Below are 17492 nucleotides of genomic sequence, written 5' to 3'. Positions count from 1 at the left end.
TAATATCGGTTGGCTCTAGTGTGGAGGGAGGGATATGGGGTTGGTTTGGGCGTGCGGACCTACCTTGATGAAGGTTGCCAGGCTGAGGTTGACTTGGCGGGCCTCGTCTGGGATCTCAGGGTGGCGGATGGTGATGTGAGGCATGATGGAGAGCAGCAGGGACTGCAGGGCCTGGTGGAAGCTCTCCGGAAACCTCTGGGCTCGTGGCATCTGAACACACACAGACACACACACACCGGCCGTCAGAAGACAGGCCAGCGCCGATGACGACGTGCAACAGGAAACGGCTATAAATTGGAGCACAGCATATGACAAAGCATAATAAGTCAAGTATTGAGTAGATGGAGCCATTTATTTGTTACATACTCATTTTCTTTTTTTGAGAATCAAGATATACTGCATGGCTGAGTTTCCCAGACATGGGTTAAGCCTAGTTCTAAAGTACAAGGAAAAATTCAATGAAGATGTCAGTTTTTTAGTCGAGGACTCGGCTTAACCCATGTCTGGGAAACTGGCCAACTGCAGTAACATGACCCTTTTGTTTTGCAAACTAGAGTGCGTGTCTGTGTTTGTAAGTGTGTACCAACAAAAATAGACACGTGCAGGTAGAATGAGGAAGTTACTACTAATATAAGGTGAACAGAGAGAACCCATCTATTGCTAACCCAACCTCTGGACCACAGCCAGAGAGGTACAATAATTGCATGTCAAACTATTTAAAGTGTCTCATGCATGATGTCAAACTACCCAGTATGTCACACTCCTCCGCCCCTCCTCCGCCCCTCCGCCCCTCCTCCACCACTACCCTCCACCCCTCCTCCACCCCTCCTCCACCAGTACCCTCCACTCCTCCGCCATTCCTCCACCACTACCCTCCATTCCTCCTCCACTACTACCCTCCACCCCTCCTCCACCCCTCCTCCACCACTACCCTCCATTCCTCCGCCCCTCCTCCACCCCTCCACCACTCCTCCACCACTCCACACTCTTCATGACAGTTCATGAAACGGGCTCCAAGCACAAACCTTCATCCTGTTGCCCTCTTGCAGGTACAGCGCCATTGACTTGGCCAAGGTTTCAAAGAAGAACCAGGAGTACTGAGAAAGAGGACAAAGGAACAGCACTTACACAACTTCAGACAGCAGGCAAACTGGAAAAACGACTTAGTTAAATTAAGTGGTGCAATAATGTATTGTCCGAGTTGTGATGAAATTAGGCGGAAACATGCTTGCGGTGTGCGACAGCAATGACAGTTCTTCCTTATTGGGAGTCAGATGGCTGAGCGGTTAGGGAATCAGGCTATTAATCAGAAGGTTGCGGTTCGATTCTCGGACATACCAAAATGACTTTGTGTCCTTGTACAAGGCACTTCACCCTACTTGCCTCAGGGGGAATGTCCCTGTACTTACTGTAAGTCGCTCTGGATAAGAGCGTCTGCTAAATGACTAACTGTAAATGTTAAATTTTATTCCTAGAAGATATTAGTCACCGTGGTGCTAAAGCACCACCTTCTGTTCACAACAGGCATGACAGATCCTGGAGGGGAAACCCTGTTGACATTCCCATCAAAGTTGATAACAACGTAGACAAACAGGCAAATGTACACACACACCTTGAGCAGCTTGTTGCTGGTGTTGAAGTCTGCCGTCTGTTTGAGGATGGCAGTGACCGCGGTGGCGAGGACTTCGTGGGTGGAAGACGATTTCCCGGACGCGCAGCTGTTGGTCACGAAAACGTACTGAGGACAAAACACAAACGCACAGTCACAAGGACACACAGACGGCAGTCGTGACTTTCAACATCCAAACAGGACGTGACGCTCCTCGACGTCAATCCTCAGCCCAAGGAGACGTTTCTCCTGACAGGTATTCTCAGTCTCAGACCGGGAATGGTCCTAGGAGTGTGTTGAGAGACCCAGGTCTGGACAGGGCACCTGACAGTGTGTTAGCCTTAACCTCTCACCTTGAGAAAGGAACGCAGGTAGTGTTCCAACCCTTCCTCGTGACACCGAGAGACTATATGTATGATCACTCTGGAGAAACGAAAAAGGGTTTTAGACCATTTGCGGGGGAAATCTCCGAAGTCACGGAAATGGAACTGACATGCTTGATAGTTGGACACTACATCAGAATATATATTCTTATTTGACATGGGAATATCATTTAATCAGACAGTCCAAGTGATTGTCGAGGGAGGAGGGAGTCACCGGGTGGAGTTGACAGCAATCTCATGGGCCTCGTTGGTTGCCGTGGTGAGGACCTCAAACAGCTGCATCAGAATGGTGGGCAGGAATCTGATGATCACTTGAGTCTCCATGGCATGCAGACACTGGGAGAGAGAGACAGAGAGAGACAGAGAAAGAACAAACAAATGAACGTGAGCAAGGAAGAAAGCGAGACAGAACCACTGAGAGAAAAGGCAAACATCGGAAAAGGAAGTGAAACACGGAGATACAAAATCATTGCGGCTGGAAGTCAGTCAGCACCGAGACGTGACGCGCTACAACCATGCGACGTGAAAAAAAAACACAATCGACGGATGAAAATCCATCAACGGGAACTTTAAAAGCGCGACGGCGTGGACGAGAGCCTTACTTTCAGGTACTTGATGAGCTCAGCGGGGCTGCCCTCCGCAGAGGAGCACATCAGCTGGCAGTGCTGGAAGAACTTGTTGAGATGCAGGTCCTGCAGAACGGAACACAGCACGCACACACACGGCTGTTGGTAGGAATACACACACTGCTGGGGGAAATCGGTGTCACTCACAGCGTGAGGAGGTACCGAACAGGGTTAGGGTTTGAGGGCCGCACCTGGGCATAGATGGTCGATGCCACGTGGGTCCTCACTCGGAAAAGGGGCTTGGAGTTGTCCACCCACTTGATATCTGGTGCAGACTGGGAGGACGTGACAGCGGAGGTTTCACGTTAAAGCACTGCATCCGTGACTGAAACCATACGGTCACAACAGTGTGTAGGCATCAGGTGGCTCACCTTCTTGGGGTCCAGGTTCCTGTCATACAGGTAGCCAGCGGGCAGGGTGGCAGACACGGGCAGCTGGAGCTCCATGGACTGCATCCTGCCCTCCTTCAGAAGGGGAGCCCAGGAGTAGCCCACTGGTGTACACACACACACACACACTGTGTGTCACACACACACACGCACGGAACCTTTTGCGTAGAGGAATAGACACACACACACACAGGCTCTTACCCAGGGACTCTGCCCCCTCTCTCTTCTTGGTGCCGGCTTTGTTGCTGACCTCACAGCTGATGTGGTAGAAGGTGAAGAGGATGTGGTGTTTCTCGTGCACGTGCACCGGCATCTCAATCTTCACCTGCATAGAAAATGACAAAGTTTTATCAACATTGAATTTTTTATCTTATCTTATCTCAAAACACAGATGGCTCCAAGCGGGTCACACCGGGCCAGGAGTCGGCAACCCAGGGCTCCGGAATCAACTGTGCCTCTTTGACCACTCATGTGTCTGATTTTAAGATAGAATTATATAATATATAGTAAGTAGCCTAAAACCTGATATGGTTAAATGTTTAAATGGCCAAAAACAAGAGAAACTGGAAAGAGGAATGCAGAAATGTCAGCGAACAATGGGCCAACTAGTATGCTGTCCCAGTTGAGACTGCGTCATGTTTTTATCTGCACCAGGAAGTTCTCCCAGAACCAAACATGTCGTTATCATTTCAACATACATTGAGAGATACCACTTCTCTTTCAGTGAAAAATACCTGACACGAGATGCCAAAAAAAAGGCAGCGACGCAGTGAAGTGAAGAACATATCTGTGCAGTGAAGAACATATCTATTCTTCATTTACAAACATATATATGTATATGATGTTGGGAATATTTTGTAATTGATATTCTACACTGGTGTGTATCATCTCTCAAACTCAAATAAAGCTTTTCATCCACTGTGGTTCCCACTGCACTTGATTAGTTTGAAAAACCAAAAAATGTCTCTTGACATCAAAACGGTTGCGGAGCCCTGCACTTCCCTGACACAAGAAAGATTTGTGGCGTAACTTAGGTTGTCATGTGACCGCTTCAATAAAGAATCGCCATGGAGACTGGGCAATAAAAACCAAGACAAGGAAGTGCAGTTCCTCTTTCTACCACAAAGGGGCAGCATCAGAAAGTATTAGAACTCCCAGCCGTGTCTGCACACGTGCTCCGTGTCACTTCCTCTGACGCACACTGTGTAACACCAAGCCCTAAACAGTTTCCCATGAACACCAGTTAACATTCTGAAGTGGTGCATCACTGCTGTTTAAACCTGGTCTTGTTCACAGGATGAGTTGGTCATGTGTCAAGACTGAACAGAACAGTTTTCCTCCTGGCTGGGCATTAGGTGGTCAGAGATTACAGTTACACAGATTAGTCAGATCAGAGTGTAGTAAGTGGGTTTTAGATTGTGTGTCTGTGCATCTGTGTCTGTGCTAACCTAATCTGTAAAACATGGACCATATGCTACGGTGCCCCCTCTGATATGTTACATTTTATTGTAGATTTGATTTTTATTCTGTCCCACTTAGTATTGCTAGTCTATGTACCCTTAGTGTAGTTAGACCACATATTTAAATGCAAGATTCCTACATGTTTATTGTATGCACCTTCCTGCCAAAGCAAATTCCTTGTCTGTGCAAACTTGCATCGCAACTAAATCCCTTTTCTGATTCTGAGTCAGTGATAGTGTTCTAGAACTCACCAGCCACCCTCTTCTCTGGTTCATGTGTGAGCATGACGGTAAATGTGTAGTATGTGTGAGCATGGGGGGGGGATGTGTGTGTGTGTCAGGTGGGCCCGCACTGTGTGAGACTCCCGTCAGACTTTGATCCAGATTACGGGACTAATCCTGGGGATTGGACTTTGAACACTTTGGACGTAAAACCCCTCGTCTACTTCAACGGGCACCCAGTGAAGCGGCGTGGTGAGTTTGAGGGCTGTGTGAACATTTATTATTTGCCGGAAGCTACCTTTCGGGATGGCACCGAGGACGGCGGGACTTGTCGAGGGTCAGGACCTTACCTCGTCGTAGAACTCTGGACACTGGTTGTGGTGCAGAACGGTCGCATAGGCGCTGCTGGTGAACATTGACTCTCCCGGCTTGCCGTAGATACACTGAAACACAGGGGTTATGCTTTACAGTGACAAATCAGTACATCGCCTGTAAAACCTTGAGGAACAGTAGTGAGGACGTGGCCAGATATTCATGATTCATGCTATCGGGAAACATTTGGCACAACGAGACCATATAATAAAATTGGATGCCATTTCCAGACTCTCAATACACTGGCCTACAATCCATGACAACAGAGCCAAACCTAAAGACCTTTCACAGACAATGGGAGAATGTGTAAATCATTTAAACCCGATTAAAATGCTAAGATTAATGTGTAGCGGGCGCAACCTCTCACACTAAATCTACGGGATTGGAAGGACGAGAGTCTGAGCTTTCCAAGCCCCAGCCCCCAGCTATGTGGTATTGGCACCCGGTGCCAAATAACCAGCTAAGAGGCTGGATATCACACTCTAGTGAGAAGCTGTCAGTAAAATACTAGTGTGTTAACTTGTATTCTATTGACTAGTGGTTGTACTTCCCTACTACACTTACATTTAGTCATTTATCAGACACTCTTATCCAGAGCGACTTACACAGTACAGGGACATTCCCCCCGAGGCAAGTAGGGTGAAGTGCCTTGCCCAAGGACACAACGTCATTTGGCACAGCCGGGAATCGAACCAACAACCTTCTGATTAATAGCCCGACTCCCTAACCGCTCAGCCATCTTATCCCCGACTAGAGACTGATTCAATCCTCAGGTGCGGCACAGAGCTCATTTCTAAGCCAACCTCTGCAGGAGGGTTAACAAATCCAGTCAGATGTCTTGATAACAGACCCTGACAGGGTCAGGCCAGCGAGGGAGGGAGGAGCAGAGAAGTCTGGTCTGATGATCAGTTCGGACCTGTAATTAGGACACTAATCGCTTTGGTCAGTCCTTAATGACCACTCCAACGCTTCCCCCGAATGCTTGTTAAGAATGGCCTTGACTCTCAAAACCAAATCGGATACAACAGAACAAGAAAGGCCACATAGAACAAAACCTTGTGTGTAAGGCAGAGTCTGTGGGACTAGATACTGCCCTGAACTAAGAGTCAACGTGGAGCGCGGCTCTTAAGCAGCTGTGTCTACAGGAACAGTGGCCAGAGGTATGTTGTTGTCGCAGATCAGAGGATAACTGCTTCTCTGCCAGCATGGAAACAACACAATGGCGGTCCTCAACCATATGTGGAGGTGTGGTCTGATGGAAGTCTTGATTATTCTCCTAGGATGGCGGTCTTGGAGGGACTGGCTGGCTGCCTGGCTCTCTAACGGATTGACTGGCTGGCTGGCGCTCGAGCCGATGGCTGCTTATGTCGCTGACAATGACTGGCTGGCTGGATAGCAGGCTCTCTAGATACTGACTGGCTGACGGTAGAGCTGCATCTTATCTGCAGTCTGGGGCTGGCAGAGATAGACTCCCTTGTTCATACATGTACTAGGCCAAGCACTGCAGAGAGGATCTGCATTCCATTTGTTTCTAACATGCTGCATCTACAGTGCTGTAGTCTAGCTACTGTATGGGCTTTTTTTAGGTTAGCGTGGTGGTACTTATCATCTCTTTTGCCCACAAAAGGTTGTGTGTTTCCTTATCATTGTGCTCTATCAGAACCTGTGTAATGGCCAGAAACCCAGGTTTTCCGCTGGACTAGATACATTCTGCCTCTGCCGGCCTGGCCTCTGTTGTTTGTAAACACCTGATGATGCGTGAACAGAGCCTTGAAGTTTTATCTCAGTTTGATCCGCGTGTGTGAATCTTTTTGTCAATCTGTCTGCTGGTGTGTCTCTCTGGGTGTCTGCTGTGCCAAGTCTACCTGTTTGTGTCTGTCTGCATGTCTGTCTGTGTACATATCTGTCTGTCTGCATGTCTGTCTGTGTGCATGTCTGTCTATGTGCATATCTGTCTTTGTGCATATCTGTCTGTCTGCATGTCTGTCTATGTGCATATCTGTCTTTGTGCATATCTGTCTGTCTGCATGTCTGTCTATGTGCATATCTGCGTGTCTGTCTAGCCAGACAGCTACAAAGTTTCCAGAACAACAGTTCTGGGGGTCTGGAGAAAAAGGCAAAAATAAGAAGTCAATTTGATGGAGATTTCCCTAACCCACAAATATTTGACGTGTGTGTGTGGAGAGAGAGAGAGAGAGAGAGAGAGAGAGAGAGAGAGAGAGAGAGAGAGAGAGAGAGAGAGAGAGAGTGTGAGGGAGAGAGAGAGTTATGAAGAAGGGAGGGAAGGAGAGCGATAAAGGCTGAGCCTTCACCATCTACCCGTGCCAGCCGTAATAACCAGCTTCGGTATTCTTTTTTTCCCCTTCCTTTTTTCAATTCCATTCCTGCTAAGCACTGGATTTCCACACAGAAAGCACTGACTTCCTTTCAAATCCCGAAATCTCCAACTACAACGATGGAACCTTATGCCGACATCCTTAACACACACCTTTAAAGGGGCCGCTCCTTCCTCGTCAGAATCTCGGAACTGGATACACACCGCTATGTTTCTGGCCTGGGGAAACCATCAAACACACATCAATCAATTTACAATTTCATAACCTGACTACCCAATGAATACCACAGGGAGTATATATCAACTATCAATCAATCAACCAATCAGCATCAGTCAATATAGGACCCCCTGCCACCCATCCACCCCACCTCATCCACCCCACTCCACCTCATCCAACCCACCCACCTCATCCACCCCACCTCATCCAACCCACCCACCTCATCCACCCCACCTCATCCACCCCACCCCATCTCATCCACCCCACCCACCTCATCCACCCCACCCCACCCCACCGCTCTGACCTTGGCGAAGGTCTTCTGGTTGTCGTATTTGAGCTGCTGGGGGTAGATGTACAGCTGGTTCTTGTAGGTGGTGAAGGGGTAGCTGTACTTGGCCTCCTCTGGGAGGAACTCCTCCATCTCCACGCTCACCCGCTCGCAGCCCTCCTCAAAGGGCTTGACGGGGACGTAGGACGACGTGACCGTGTCTGGAGGGAGGGGGGAGGGAGGGGCGGTCAGAACTACGGTTGGCATATGCTTCACCCGAAACATCGGTTCATCACGTACGCCTTCGGCCTACATAACTGAAGACGGCAGCAGATAGAACTGAGTGATGTCATGCCGTGTTGTATCGTATTCACTGCTACAAATCTGGGCGGGAAAAAGTCTCGACAAGCTGGGTGTTGTGAATCGCTGTGAATACGAATACGTCCCGCCCGGATGAATACATGTGAAGATATGGCCTGAAGACCGGTACGCACTTGAGAAGTCGGGTGGCACACACTCTATGATGACATTCAGCTGGCCTGGGATGGTCTGCAGCTTGCTTTTCTCGGGCCTGTGAAGAAGAAAATAGACCACGGTTGAACAACGCGACACACTGAATGCATTCCGCTACAGCGCGGCTTCACAGACCACGTCTACCACGTCCTGTTTCACCAAATGATCTGCAAACACACAGCCCGAACCGCAAGTTCAGGAAATACAGTGGACTTCGCCGAGCATAACGGTACACTTCACCACCCATCGGATGTGTGCGTCTTATCGGGGACTCACTTCCTGATATCGGCCAGCAGTTTGATGAGGTCATCGGTGGAGATCTTGCTGCTGTCCTGGCGATAGAGGGGGGAAAACTTCCCATCCATATCCAGACCACCTTGGCCGTCCTTAAACACCTGCCTGGAAGATTTCAGAAATATTCACACCAGGACTAGTCGAAGTACAATAAAAACCTAACAAGCAGAAATAAAGATAGATCAGTGAACAATAAACAATAAGTACTGGAATCCCAAAAATACAATGTGTCTATGGGCGTGTTTTGTTTGGTGAACGTGTGAGATCAGAGACAGACGGGTGTGGCCCAGGGGCCTGTCTCACTTGGCAGCCCAGGCGAAGGGCATCCTGTACTGGCCCAGACGCTGGCACGCCTGCTTGGCAGCTTTCAGCACCTTCTGAGCAGTCTGCAGGACACAAGCACACGCGCAGAATAAAAATGCTTTCGAAAGTCATGGGGGAAATAGGAATGACAGATCGACTAACTGCAGGTAGCCTGGTAAGAAAGTACAAACACTTGCAACGAGGGTGACCCTCTTTGCTTTTTATGCTACTAAAAATCCTGACGTCATTGTAAGTGTAGTAGTTGTGGTGGTAGTTTTCCAACAACTAACTCCACTTTTGGCTTGGTTACTTTGGTCGTACAGTGTGCCAGTCTGATATTCAGACTGGAGCAGTGGTTCATGCGATAGCTGTGCTATGGTCGGCGGTGTGGCGGAGTAGGACCTTGGGGACGTCCGAGGTCTTCATGTAGGGCTCGGCGCAGTGGGTGATGCCGTTCTGGAGCACCTTCTCGATCCTAGCCACCAGGAAGATGTCCGCGTGGGGGTTGGTCACTGAGAAAATACCCTGAAGGAGGGAGGAGGAGACATGGAGGAGGAGACATGGAGGAGGACGGAAGGTGGAAGAGGGAGGAGGGGACGAGGTGGCGGAGATGGATTGAAGGGGGAGGAAAGGTGGAGGAGAATTAGAGGGAGGGGGGAGGTGAGAGGCATTTGGGAAGAAAAAAAGAAATGGAGGAGAGATTTAGAGGAAGGAGGGATTGAGGGAGAAGGAGGGGACATGGATTCACGAGAAAAGGAAATGGGAGATTGAGAGGAGGAAGTGAGATGGAGTAAGGAGAAAAAAAAATGGAGGAGAAGGAGGAGAGATTTCAGAGAGAGGAGGTGAGTGTGTGCTGTCTGTGAGCACAGGCATAAGTAATGCATGAGAAGACAGAGCCTGTCTGAGGCGACCCAGAAAACAGGGGCGAGCGAAACTCCTTTCATGAGGTGAGGAACATTCCGCAGATGTGGTGTGCTTGATGCTGCTTCTGCACGGGATGCCATGAAATAACAGAAGGTGGAACATCCTTTTGTAAACGAAACCTTTCTTTTGAGATATCAGCGATGAGTGCCGTCTCTGAGGTAAGGAAGTGTCGTTCTCGGAAGTGACAGCTGTCAGAGACCCAGGCTCTACAGGAAACCAAGTTGAAACTACAGAACTATGTCGGGGCCTGCAAGGTGAGGACCAACTACAGTTCAGTGCATCAGGGTGCACATACACTCATACTCAGACCACTTGCCTGTGAATAAAATGGACGGATTACAGACAGACACAAACACACGCACGCACATTTCAAGGAACATCTTCCAAATCAATATTAAGCATCGACTCAATTCCTATGGACGGCATCGAGTTGCACTCGACGTTGTCTCTTTAAAATCCAAATAGATTTGGCCTGGGGCGTGTACAATAAATTGCACCTTGATAATTATAAACTAGCTGAAACAGGCAAGACTGAGATAGACAACTCAGACTTGTGGCAGTAGAATGCCAGAGCCAGTCAGCAACATGGCCTTCTATCCAGACCAACTGAGACTGTCAGAGAGAAGACAGCATGCTAGGCCACTGGAACCTCACAATGACTGAGGAACTTGTACTATGGATGACATGAAAACGAAACAGAAATGTACATAGGAGCATCAGCGTGGTTGTTTTATTGGCTAACACTGACGTGTTCTGGAAGGGTAGAGAATGATGGGCCAGGTTGACAACGCCCAACTGCACCTAAAGTAGAATGTGGTTTCGCAGTTTGGAACAGCCCTCTAATCACGGAGGTAGGTTCTCCTCTCCCCCCCCCCCCCTCTTCCTGCTTCGCTTGTGAGACTGTGGGTTCTCATTAGGACCATGGTTTGGCCCTGACCCCGCCGGGCTACTGTACGTAGCACAACATTGTAGTTTGCAAAACGTCACGCCCAAATCTTTCCCTGACACAAGCTCGTTTGGACTTTTCTGGAAGACTCAGATCTTTCCATCCCGAGCTTCGCAGACTGTGTGCCTCAACAGAGCGGGCCACACACACACAAACGTTTCCATTCTGGATTTGTGGTTTGGTGGAGGCCACGTATTTTTCACGGTTTTCCTTCTTTCCCTCCCTCCCTCCCTCCCTTCCATGTTCCTCCGCTCTCCCTCTGCTTTCTATCTGTGTACGGGTCTGGCCTGTCATCTCTGCAGCCCAGGGGGGGGAGTCGGGGGGGGGGGGGGGTGTAGAGAAGAAAAGGTGGAGGTAGGGGACTGGAGCAGTCACACTCTCCTCGTGATACACTGCTGGTGGTGCCACTTGCTGCTGTCCTAATCCTGCTAATGGGCACAGCAGGAAAAGGGGAGTAAGGAGGCCTCCGTGTGTGTGTGTGTGTGCGTGTGCGCGTGCGAATTCCTGAGTGTGTGTGCTTCCTTCGACCTCCCACCACCTGCAGGACTTTGCGCTGTCCGCTTCATAGGCGTTGGGAGCCAGGAGCAAAACAAGTTCAATGTTTCTAGCAACCGCCGCGTATACACTGACAACACCGAGAGAGGGAAAGTGGTGATATCACACACTTGGCTGTCTAAACAAAGGATCAAGGTCACAGCTGTTCAATACTAAGAACAACAGCTTAGGGAGCAAAACTCTGGACCGGTGAAATACGTCGCAGATTAGCAGCGGAAAATCGGCTCCAGAAACTGGGGCTGAAGAAACCAAAACGCACAGCATTAGTTCACCGTTCATCATTTGACTGTAGCTCAGTGCACTTTGAATCAAGCAGGGAAATCAATTTGAGTACGTGAGCCATGTGACCACAGTAGTATTCACGAAGTCAGCAGATTTCGAGCTGTGGGGTTGCCAGGGAAACCAGGGGAATCAGTCAAGTGGAGCACTCGTCCTGTAAATATGTGGCAGGGTAAGGCTCTGATTGGCTGGGGTAGTGACTCCTTACTGGCTGCTACCTGCTCTGCTGGTGTCTGAGAGGACGAGCAAAGTCACACACCGACGACAAAACCGGGGTCAAAGACATCCTTCCCCCGGAAGCTCAAACCGCAGCCATCCCCCTCCCCCACGGTCCTACCTGAGTGGGGCAGCGCAGCAGCGACTCGGACACCCTCTGGAGGACGGGCAGGCTGTTCCCTCTCCCTCCGTCCCCGTTCGGCGCTCCCCCCCTCCTCCCCCGGTCCTCCGTCGGAGGGGTCGGGGGAGGAGGGGGAGAGCTGGGCGGCGGGGGAGCCCTCCGCCAGCATGTCCCTCACGCAGGCCGGGTTGAGGTCCACGTGGAAGTCGGCGGAGATCTTGCAGCTCTTGGACACGTCGTACAGAGCCAGGCTGATGAAGAAGGGCTCCACCTGGATGCAGATTGGGGGGGCGGGGGGGGGGGGGGTGGTTTAGTGAGGGAAGAGTGTGTGCGTGTTTATGTAAGACTGTGCGGGCTAATATAGACAAAGCTAAATGGAGAGAGTTTGTGTGTGTGAGTGAAAGTGCCGTTCCGCAATACACAATCGTATTAGCGTGGCAGGCAGGAGGTTTTTTTCCAGAAACCATTAAGCTCCTACAGCAGGAGATGGAATGAGGGGAAGTCAGGAGGGCACAGCACGCAAATGCACGAGATTCCTCCCTGTGCTTTTATGACCAGAAGAATCCAGTGTGAAGGAGGACTGGCAGAGTCGGGTCTGGTCTGGTCTGGTCATTGCAGACTCGTGCCACACAGCTGTGCATCTGACACAGCCATTCTGCAAACTCCCCATAAATGTCGTCCAATGTTTACTCTACAAATGAGGGGATTTGGCTCTGAAACATACCGGTGATTGGCTTTGATGTTAGGATAGCCCTATCTGATGGCAGTAAATCCTGTCTTGAAGCTTGCCATAAAAGTACATGCAAATTAAGATATTCCTCCCATAAACTAGTAAACTGGTGTATAGTGATGCATGGTTGGACATCCCAGGGTACATGGGGGGAATACAACCCAATCCTGAGAAAAATACCATTATCCCCCCCAAAATATCACTGTAAACGTTATTTCAATATTAATAATCTGCAATGAAGACACTTCAGATGATTATAGAATAGATTATGATTATACGGACAGACACATAATAATAATTTTTAAGTTCAACGTATGCGATGTGTAACAGCACAGGTTTTGGGGTCCCCCCAGGAACTGCTCTTGAGAAAAATAGTAGATATCAGACTTTCGCCCCTGATATGACGGTGGGAATGTGAGGCAGGCGCATGTGTGTGTGTGTGACAGTTGTGTGTGCCTGTGTGTGTTTGTGTTTGAGGTGGCTTACGTTGGTGAGGACCCCGTCTCCCTTGTCGCTGACGCAGCCCTGCAGGCTGAAGGTCAGGTCGTGGCAGCTGGCCACGATGCGCCGGCCGAAACGCTCCTCGAACGGCTTCACGTCCGGCTCGATGCCGGAGAAGTCCAGACGCTGGTGGAGGGGGGAGGAGGAGGAGGAGGTGGGAGCGAGGAGGAGGAGGGAGTGAGGAGGAGGAGGGAGCGAGGAGGAGGGAGCGAGGAGGAGGAAGGAGCGAGGTGGAGGTGGGAGCGAGGAGGAGGAGGGAGCGAGGAGGACAAACGGAGAGGAGAGGATGAGAGGAATAAGGAAAACAAGATCAAAGAGATGAAGATGGGCACGGGCGTAGCACCGACGTGATAGAGGACGAAGGGGAAAAGACGGAGAGAGAGAAGATGAGAGGAGGGATGGAGGGGGGGGGGGTCGGGCAGGGGAAGAAGCAGATCATCAGAGTCACAATCTGGGTTATTGCCCGTTAGAGTTTACACGTACGAGGAATTTACTTTGATAGGTTGGTCCATGACAATAAACCTAGTATATAGAAATATAAGGAAAGATAAAAAGATAGAAGATAGAAAAAATAAAGTACTGTAAGATAAAACAAGTAGCGTAAACAAACGGCATGATATGAAAAGAAGGGAGAAGGAAACTGTGGTTGGCTTCTCGCATGCATATGCATAGGGACGTGCTACATGTACAAAACCACAACCAGCCAGTTGCTTTCAGACACTCAGTCCCAGTGCAGCGCTGTTTCATCCCCCCCAAAAAAAATCCACACTGATGAAAGCCCTGAGCGTTGCAATGCCCCCTGGTAGAGACTTCAGAGAGGGAGGGCTAACCTGCGTCTCAGGGTCCAGGGAGAACAGCTTTTGTCTTCCCTCGTTCCTGTTGATTTTATTGAACTGGTCTGTCTCCCTGGCGTACTGCAGAGAGAGAGAGAGAGAGAGAGGGGGGGGGGGGGGAAATAGACAAGAGACAGAAGACATACAGAGAGACAGAGACGATAGAGAGAGGAAGAGAGGAAGAGAGAGAGAGAGAGAGAGAGAGAGAGAGAGAGAGAGAGAGAGAGAGAGAGAGAGAGAGAGAGAGAGAGAGGGGGTGGGGGGGGGGGGGAATAGACAAGAGACAGAAAACATACAGAGAGACAGAGACGATAGAGAGAGGAAGAGAGAGAGAGAGAGAGAGAGAGAGAGAGAGAGAGAGAGGAGAGAGAGAGAGAGAGAGAGAGAGAGAGGGGAGAGACATAGAATACCCCCGGGTCAGACAGTCCAGAGAGCTCCCCTCCTCCTCTCTTACACCATCCAGCCTCCAGACAAGAAAGCTAAACTCTCTTTTTATATGAAAATAAAAAGGAAAAGAAATCCCAGAGCGTGTGTCCACACGCACACGCACACACACACACACTCCAACAGCCTCTTGACACAGAGACAGAGTTCTTTGTTCTCTGTGTGAAGCTCTGGGCTTCTAAACACATTGAGGCGGTCTGGTCTCTGAGCATACACACTGCTGTCTGTCCAGACGGGGTCAGGACCTGGATGGAGACCCAGACAGCAGAGTTCAACAGCAGCTCACTGGGGCACCACAACATCTAACCACACTAAAAACAACTTCTCCGTTTATTTGACAGTTCTGGACCATGGTCAGTGTAGAGCGCATGCTTGGTCGACATCCACTCCATGTACAGTATATGCCGTCTGCGTTTTTCGAACTTTAAATTGTATTTACGGCTAATTATCCTCTTATAGATGTCACTGTATAGGTAGCGGTTAAGGGCCCCTGTCTGTCGATACAGGAAAAAAACTGGATGAACAGTTAAAAAACACAACCTTGTGTCAGTCCGTGGATGTAAACATTGATCAAGAGTTAAGATCCCATCATGAACCCTAAAGTATTTCTCATAGCCCTCTTGGATAAACACACATACGATTCTGCATTGTGTTCACGACTAGACACACACTGCTGTGCTTTTGAACAACATACAGTAAAGAATGCTGTGTAGAAATCCTGTTTTTATCCAAGTTTGAACTAGTAGGTGTCCATTAGGGGTGGGAATCTTTTGGTGATAAAAAAAAAAAAAAATAATATATATAAAAATACAAAATCCTACAAAAAAATCGATTCACATCAATTTGTGAATCGATCCGAATCGCTAGCAGACTGAATCGCGATTCAAATGTGAATCGATTTTTCCCCCCCACCCCTAGTGTCCATGTTCTAACCTTCAACAGTTCAGGATGAAGACTTCTTCCCACACTCTCCAGCAGACTCTCTCCCCTCCCCTGGCTCGTGCTGTCCTCATCTGTGAGTGGACAAAACAACAGTCAGTCAAAGAACACGACAACTAAAACTACAGCAGAGGCTTGGTGTTGTGTCCTGTTAGCCAATGAGATCGTCGAGCAGAGAAACGTGGTGCAATAACGTTCAAGATGACACACGTACACATTCGAAGATATTTTCCCTGCCTCAACAGTGAAAATATCTTCAAATGTGTACGTGTGTCATCTTGAAAGGTTTCTTAGAAGCTCACACTGACAAAGTGTGTGTCATGCGTCCATATTTCCTCTGGGTTCTAAATAGGAGACTGCATCAGTGCTTTGTATGCGAGGGGGAGTTTGGGGTTGAGAGCTTCGTTCTGTGCAGGGTCAAATCTCTTAGCTTTGTCTTCATGTGTTTTCAGACTGCTCTGTTGAGGAGGGTTAACGAATGTCCACCTGCTGTGAGGTACTTTAGTGGGAGTACACACACACACACACACACCATCGTTCTGTACACATGCGCACATACACACACACAACATAAGGAATGCTGCTGGCACCAGTCCACCATTGAAAGAACAATGTTCTCAGTACATATGAACTTCCTCTTTGCGACGACAAACGATATTTGCAAAGGGAACTCAAAATCATAAAGTACCTTGTGACTGGAATCTAACAATATCCATCTGTGCATGCGCGTTTAAAACTCTTTTACCAACCTTTCAATAGACAGGGGGCAAAGATACAGAAAGACCTCAGACAGGGGTTAAACGCTGCAGTAAGTCACTGAGGCCGATCATTGAAAAGTCCTAACAAGGGCCTCACATCTAATCCCAGGGGTTCCACAGTCATACAAAGGGGCCTATCCTAAACCCGGTTCTCATTTCCTTTGTTGTCTAACAGGTTCAAAACAGAATCTGGCGCGTAGTGTGCCTGTGTGTATATATGACAGTAGTGTGCAACGGTAGTGTGCGTTACATTTAGCAGACGCTGTTATCCAGAGCGACTTACAGTAAGTACAGGGACATTCCCCCTGAGGCAAGTAGGGTGAAGTGCCTTGCCCAAGGACACATCGTCAATTGGCACGGCCGGGAGTCGAACCAACAACCTTCTGATTAATAGTCCGACTCCCTAACCGCTCAGCCATCTGATCCCCGTGCCTGTGTGTGTGTATGACAGTAGTGTGTGTGTCTGTGTATATCCCCGGCTCACCAAGAACACAGTCCAGAGAGTCCCCCCCGTTCCTGCGGTCGGAGCCGGCCTCAGAGCTGCTGAGCAGGGCCTGCTTCAGCGTCACGACCCACTCCTCCATCTCCGCCTCGCTGTCCGCAGCCAGGAAGTGGCTGTAGCGCTCCTGCATCTTCAGCTCAAAGCCGTTCCGACGCATCTTAGGGCTCTGGGGAGGTGAGAGAGAGGCTGTTCTGACCGAGCTGTGACGCCCCTACCTGCCTACAGCACAGACAGGCCTCCCAACAATATTCAGTGTCGCAAGGGTGACATATTTGGTAAAGTGAAGGTTGACTTAGTGTGCAAACAGACACAGAGTAAACACTCAAACCTGAGACAACGGTCACTAACTAAACGAGCTAAACGCTAAAAGTCATAGTTAAAACTAAGCATTTTGTTCGATTTGTATTGATTTACACAGAATAATCACGTGGATGAAACTGTCTCTTTCTATTTTATGACAGATAAATAGGTACATAGCATGGTTTGTCCTTGAATAGGAAACACAGACAATGCTGGAACTGCTGCGAAAACATGGACCTGCAATATTTGACCCTGGTTTTAGTAGGTAGAAGTTTCTATTCCTCTCCACTTCCCTACGTTTGTTGATTGTGACACCCGTAACCTGGCTACAAAGAACACGGTTATCACTTGAGACGAGTGCAAATAACAGCATGATCCCTAAGAGACTTTGTGCTGGGCTACCAGCAAACCCACTTTGCGTATCAAACCAACTTTAATGAGCTCTCTCATGAC

At 49.1% G+C, this 17492-nt stretch overlaps 1 protein-coding gene across 1 annotated transcript in view; it reads right to left on the bottom strand.

Moving 5' to 3' along the window:
- Nucleotides 1-17492, bottom strand: part of dock11 (dedicator of cytokinesis 11) — a 51098-nt gene that overhangs the window by 22961 nt on the left and 10645 nt on the right. Inside the window, 22 exon segments of the mRNA XM_047048854.1 lie at nucleotides 64-210; nucleotides 1026-1097; nucleotides 1613-1738; nucleotides 1963-2032; nucleotides 2207-2328; nucleotides 2595-2684; nucleotides 2810-2893; nucleotides 2990-3111; nucleotides 3209-3332; nucleotides 5040-5132; nucleotides 7550-7615; nucleotides 7918-8102; nucleotides 8376-8452; nucleotides 8671-8793; nucleotides 8992-9074; nucleotides 9394-9516; nucleotides 12033-12116; nucleotides 12118-12303; nucleotides 13249-13389; nucleotides 14094-14177; nucleotides 15474-15553; nucleotides 16722-16905. Of these exon segments, the coding sequence (XP_046904810.1) occupies nucleotides 64-210; nucleotides 1026-1097; nucleotides 1613-1738; nucleotides 1963-2032; nucleotides 2207-2328; nucleotides 2595-2684; nucleotides 2810-2893; nucleotides 2990-3111; nucleotides 3209-3332; nucleotides 5040-5132; nucleotides 7550-7615; nucleotides 7918-8102; nucleotides 8376-8452; nucleotides 8671-8793; nucleotides 8992-9074; nucleotides 9394-9516; nucleotides 12033-12116; nucleotides 12118-12303; nucleotides 13249-13389; nucleotides 14094-14177; nucleotides 15474-15553; nucleotides 16722-16905 (2466 nt within the window).

Source organism: Hypomesus transpacificus, chromosome 25, assembly GCF_021917145.1.
Source record: "Hypomesus transpacificus isolate Combined female chromosome 25, fHypTra1, whole genome shotgun sequence".
Classification (NCBI taxonomy): domain Eukaryota; kingdom Metazoa; phylum Chordata; class Actinopteri; order Osmeriformes; family Osmeridae; genus Hypomesus; species Hypomesus transpacificus.
The sequence above is the reverse complement of the archived record's forward strand: the minus strand, read 5'-3'. Positions and strand labels throughout refer to the sequence as shown.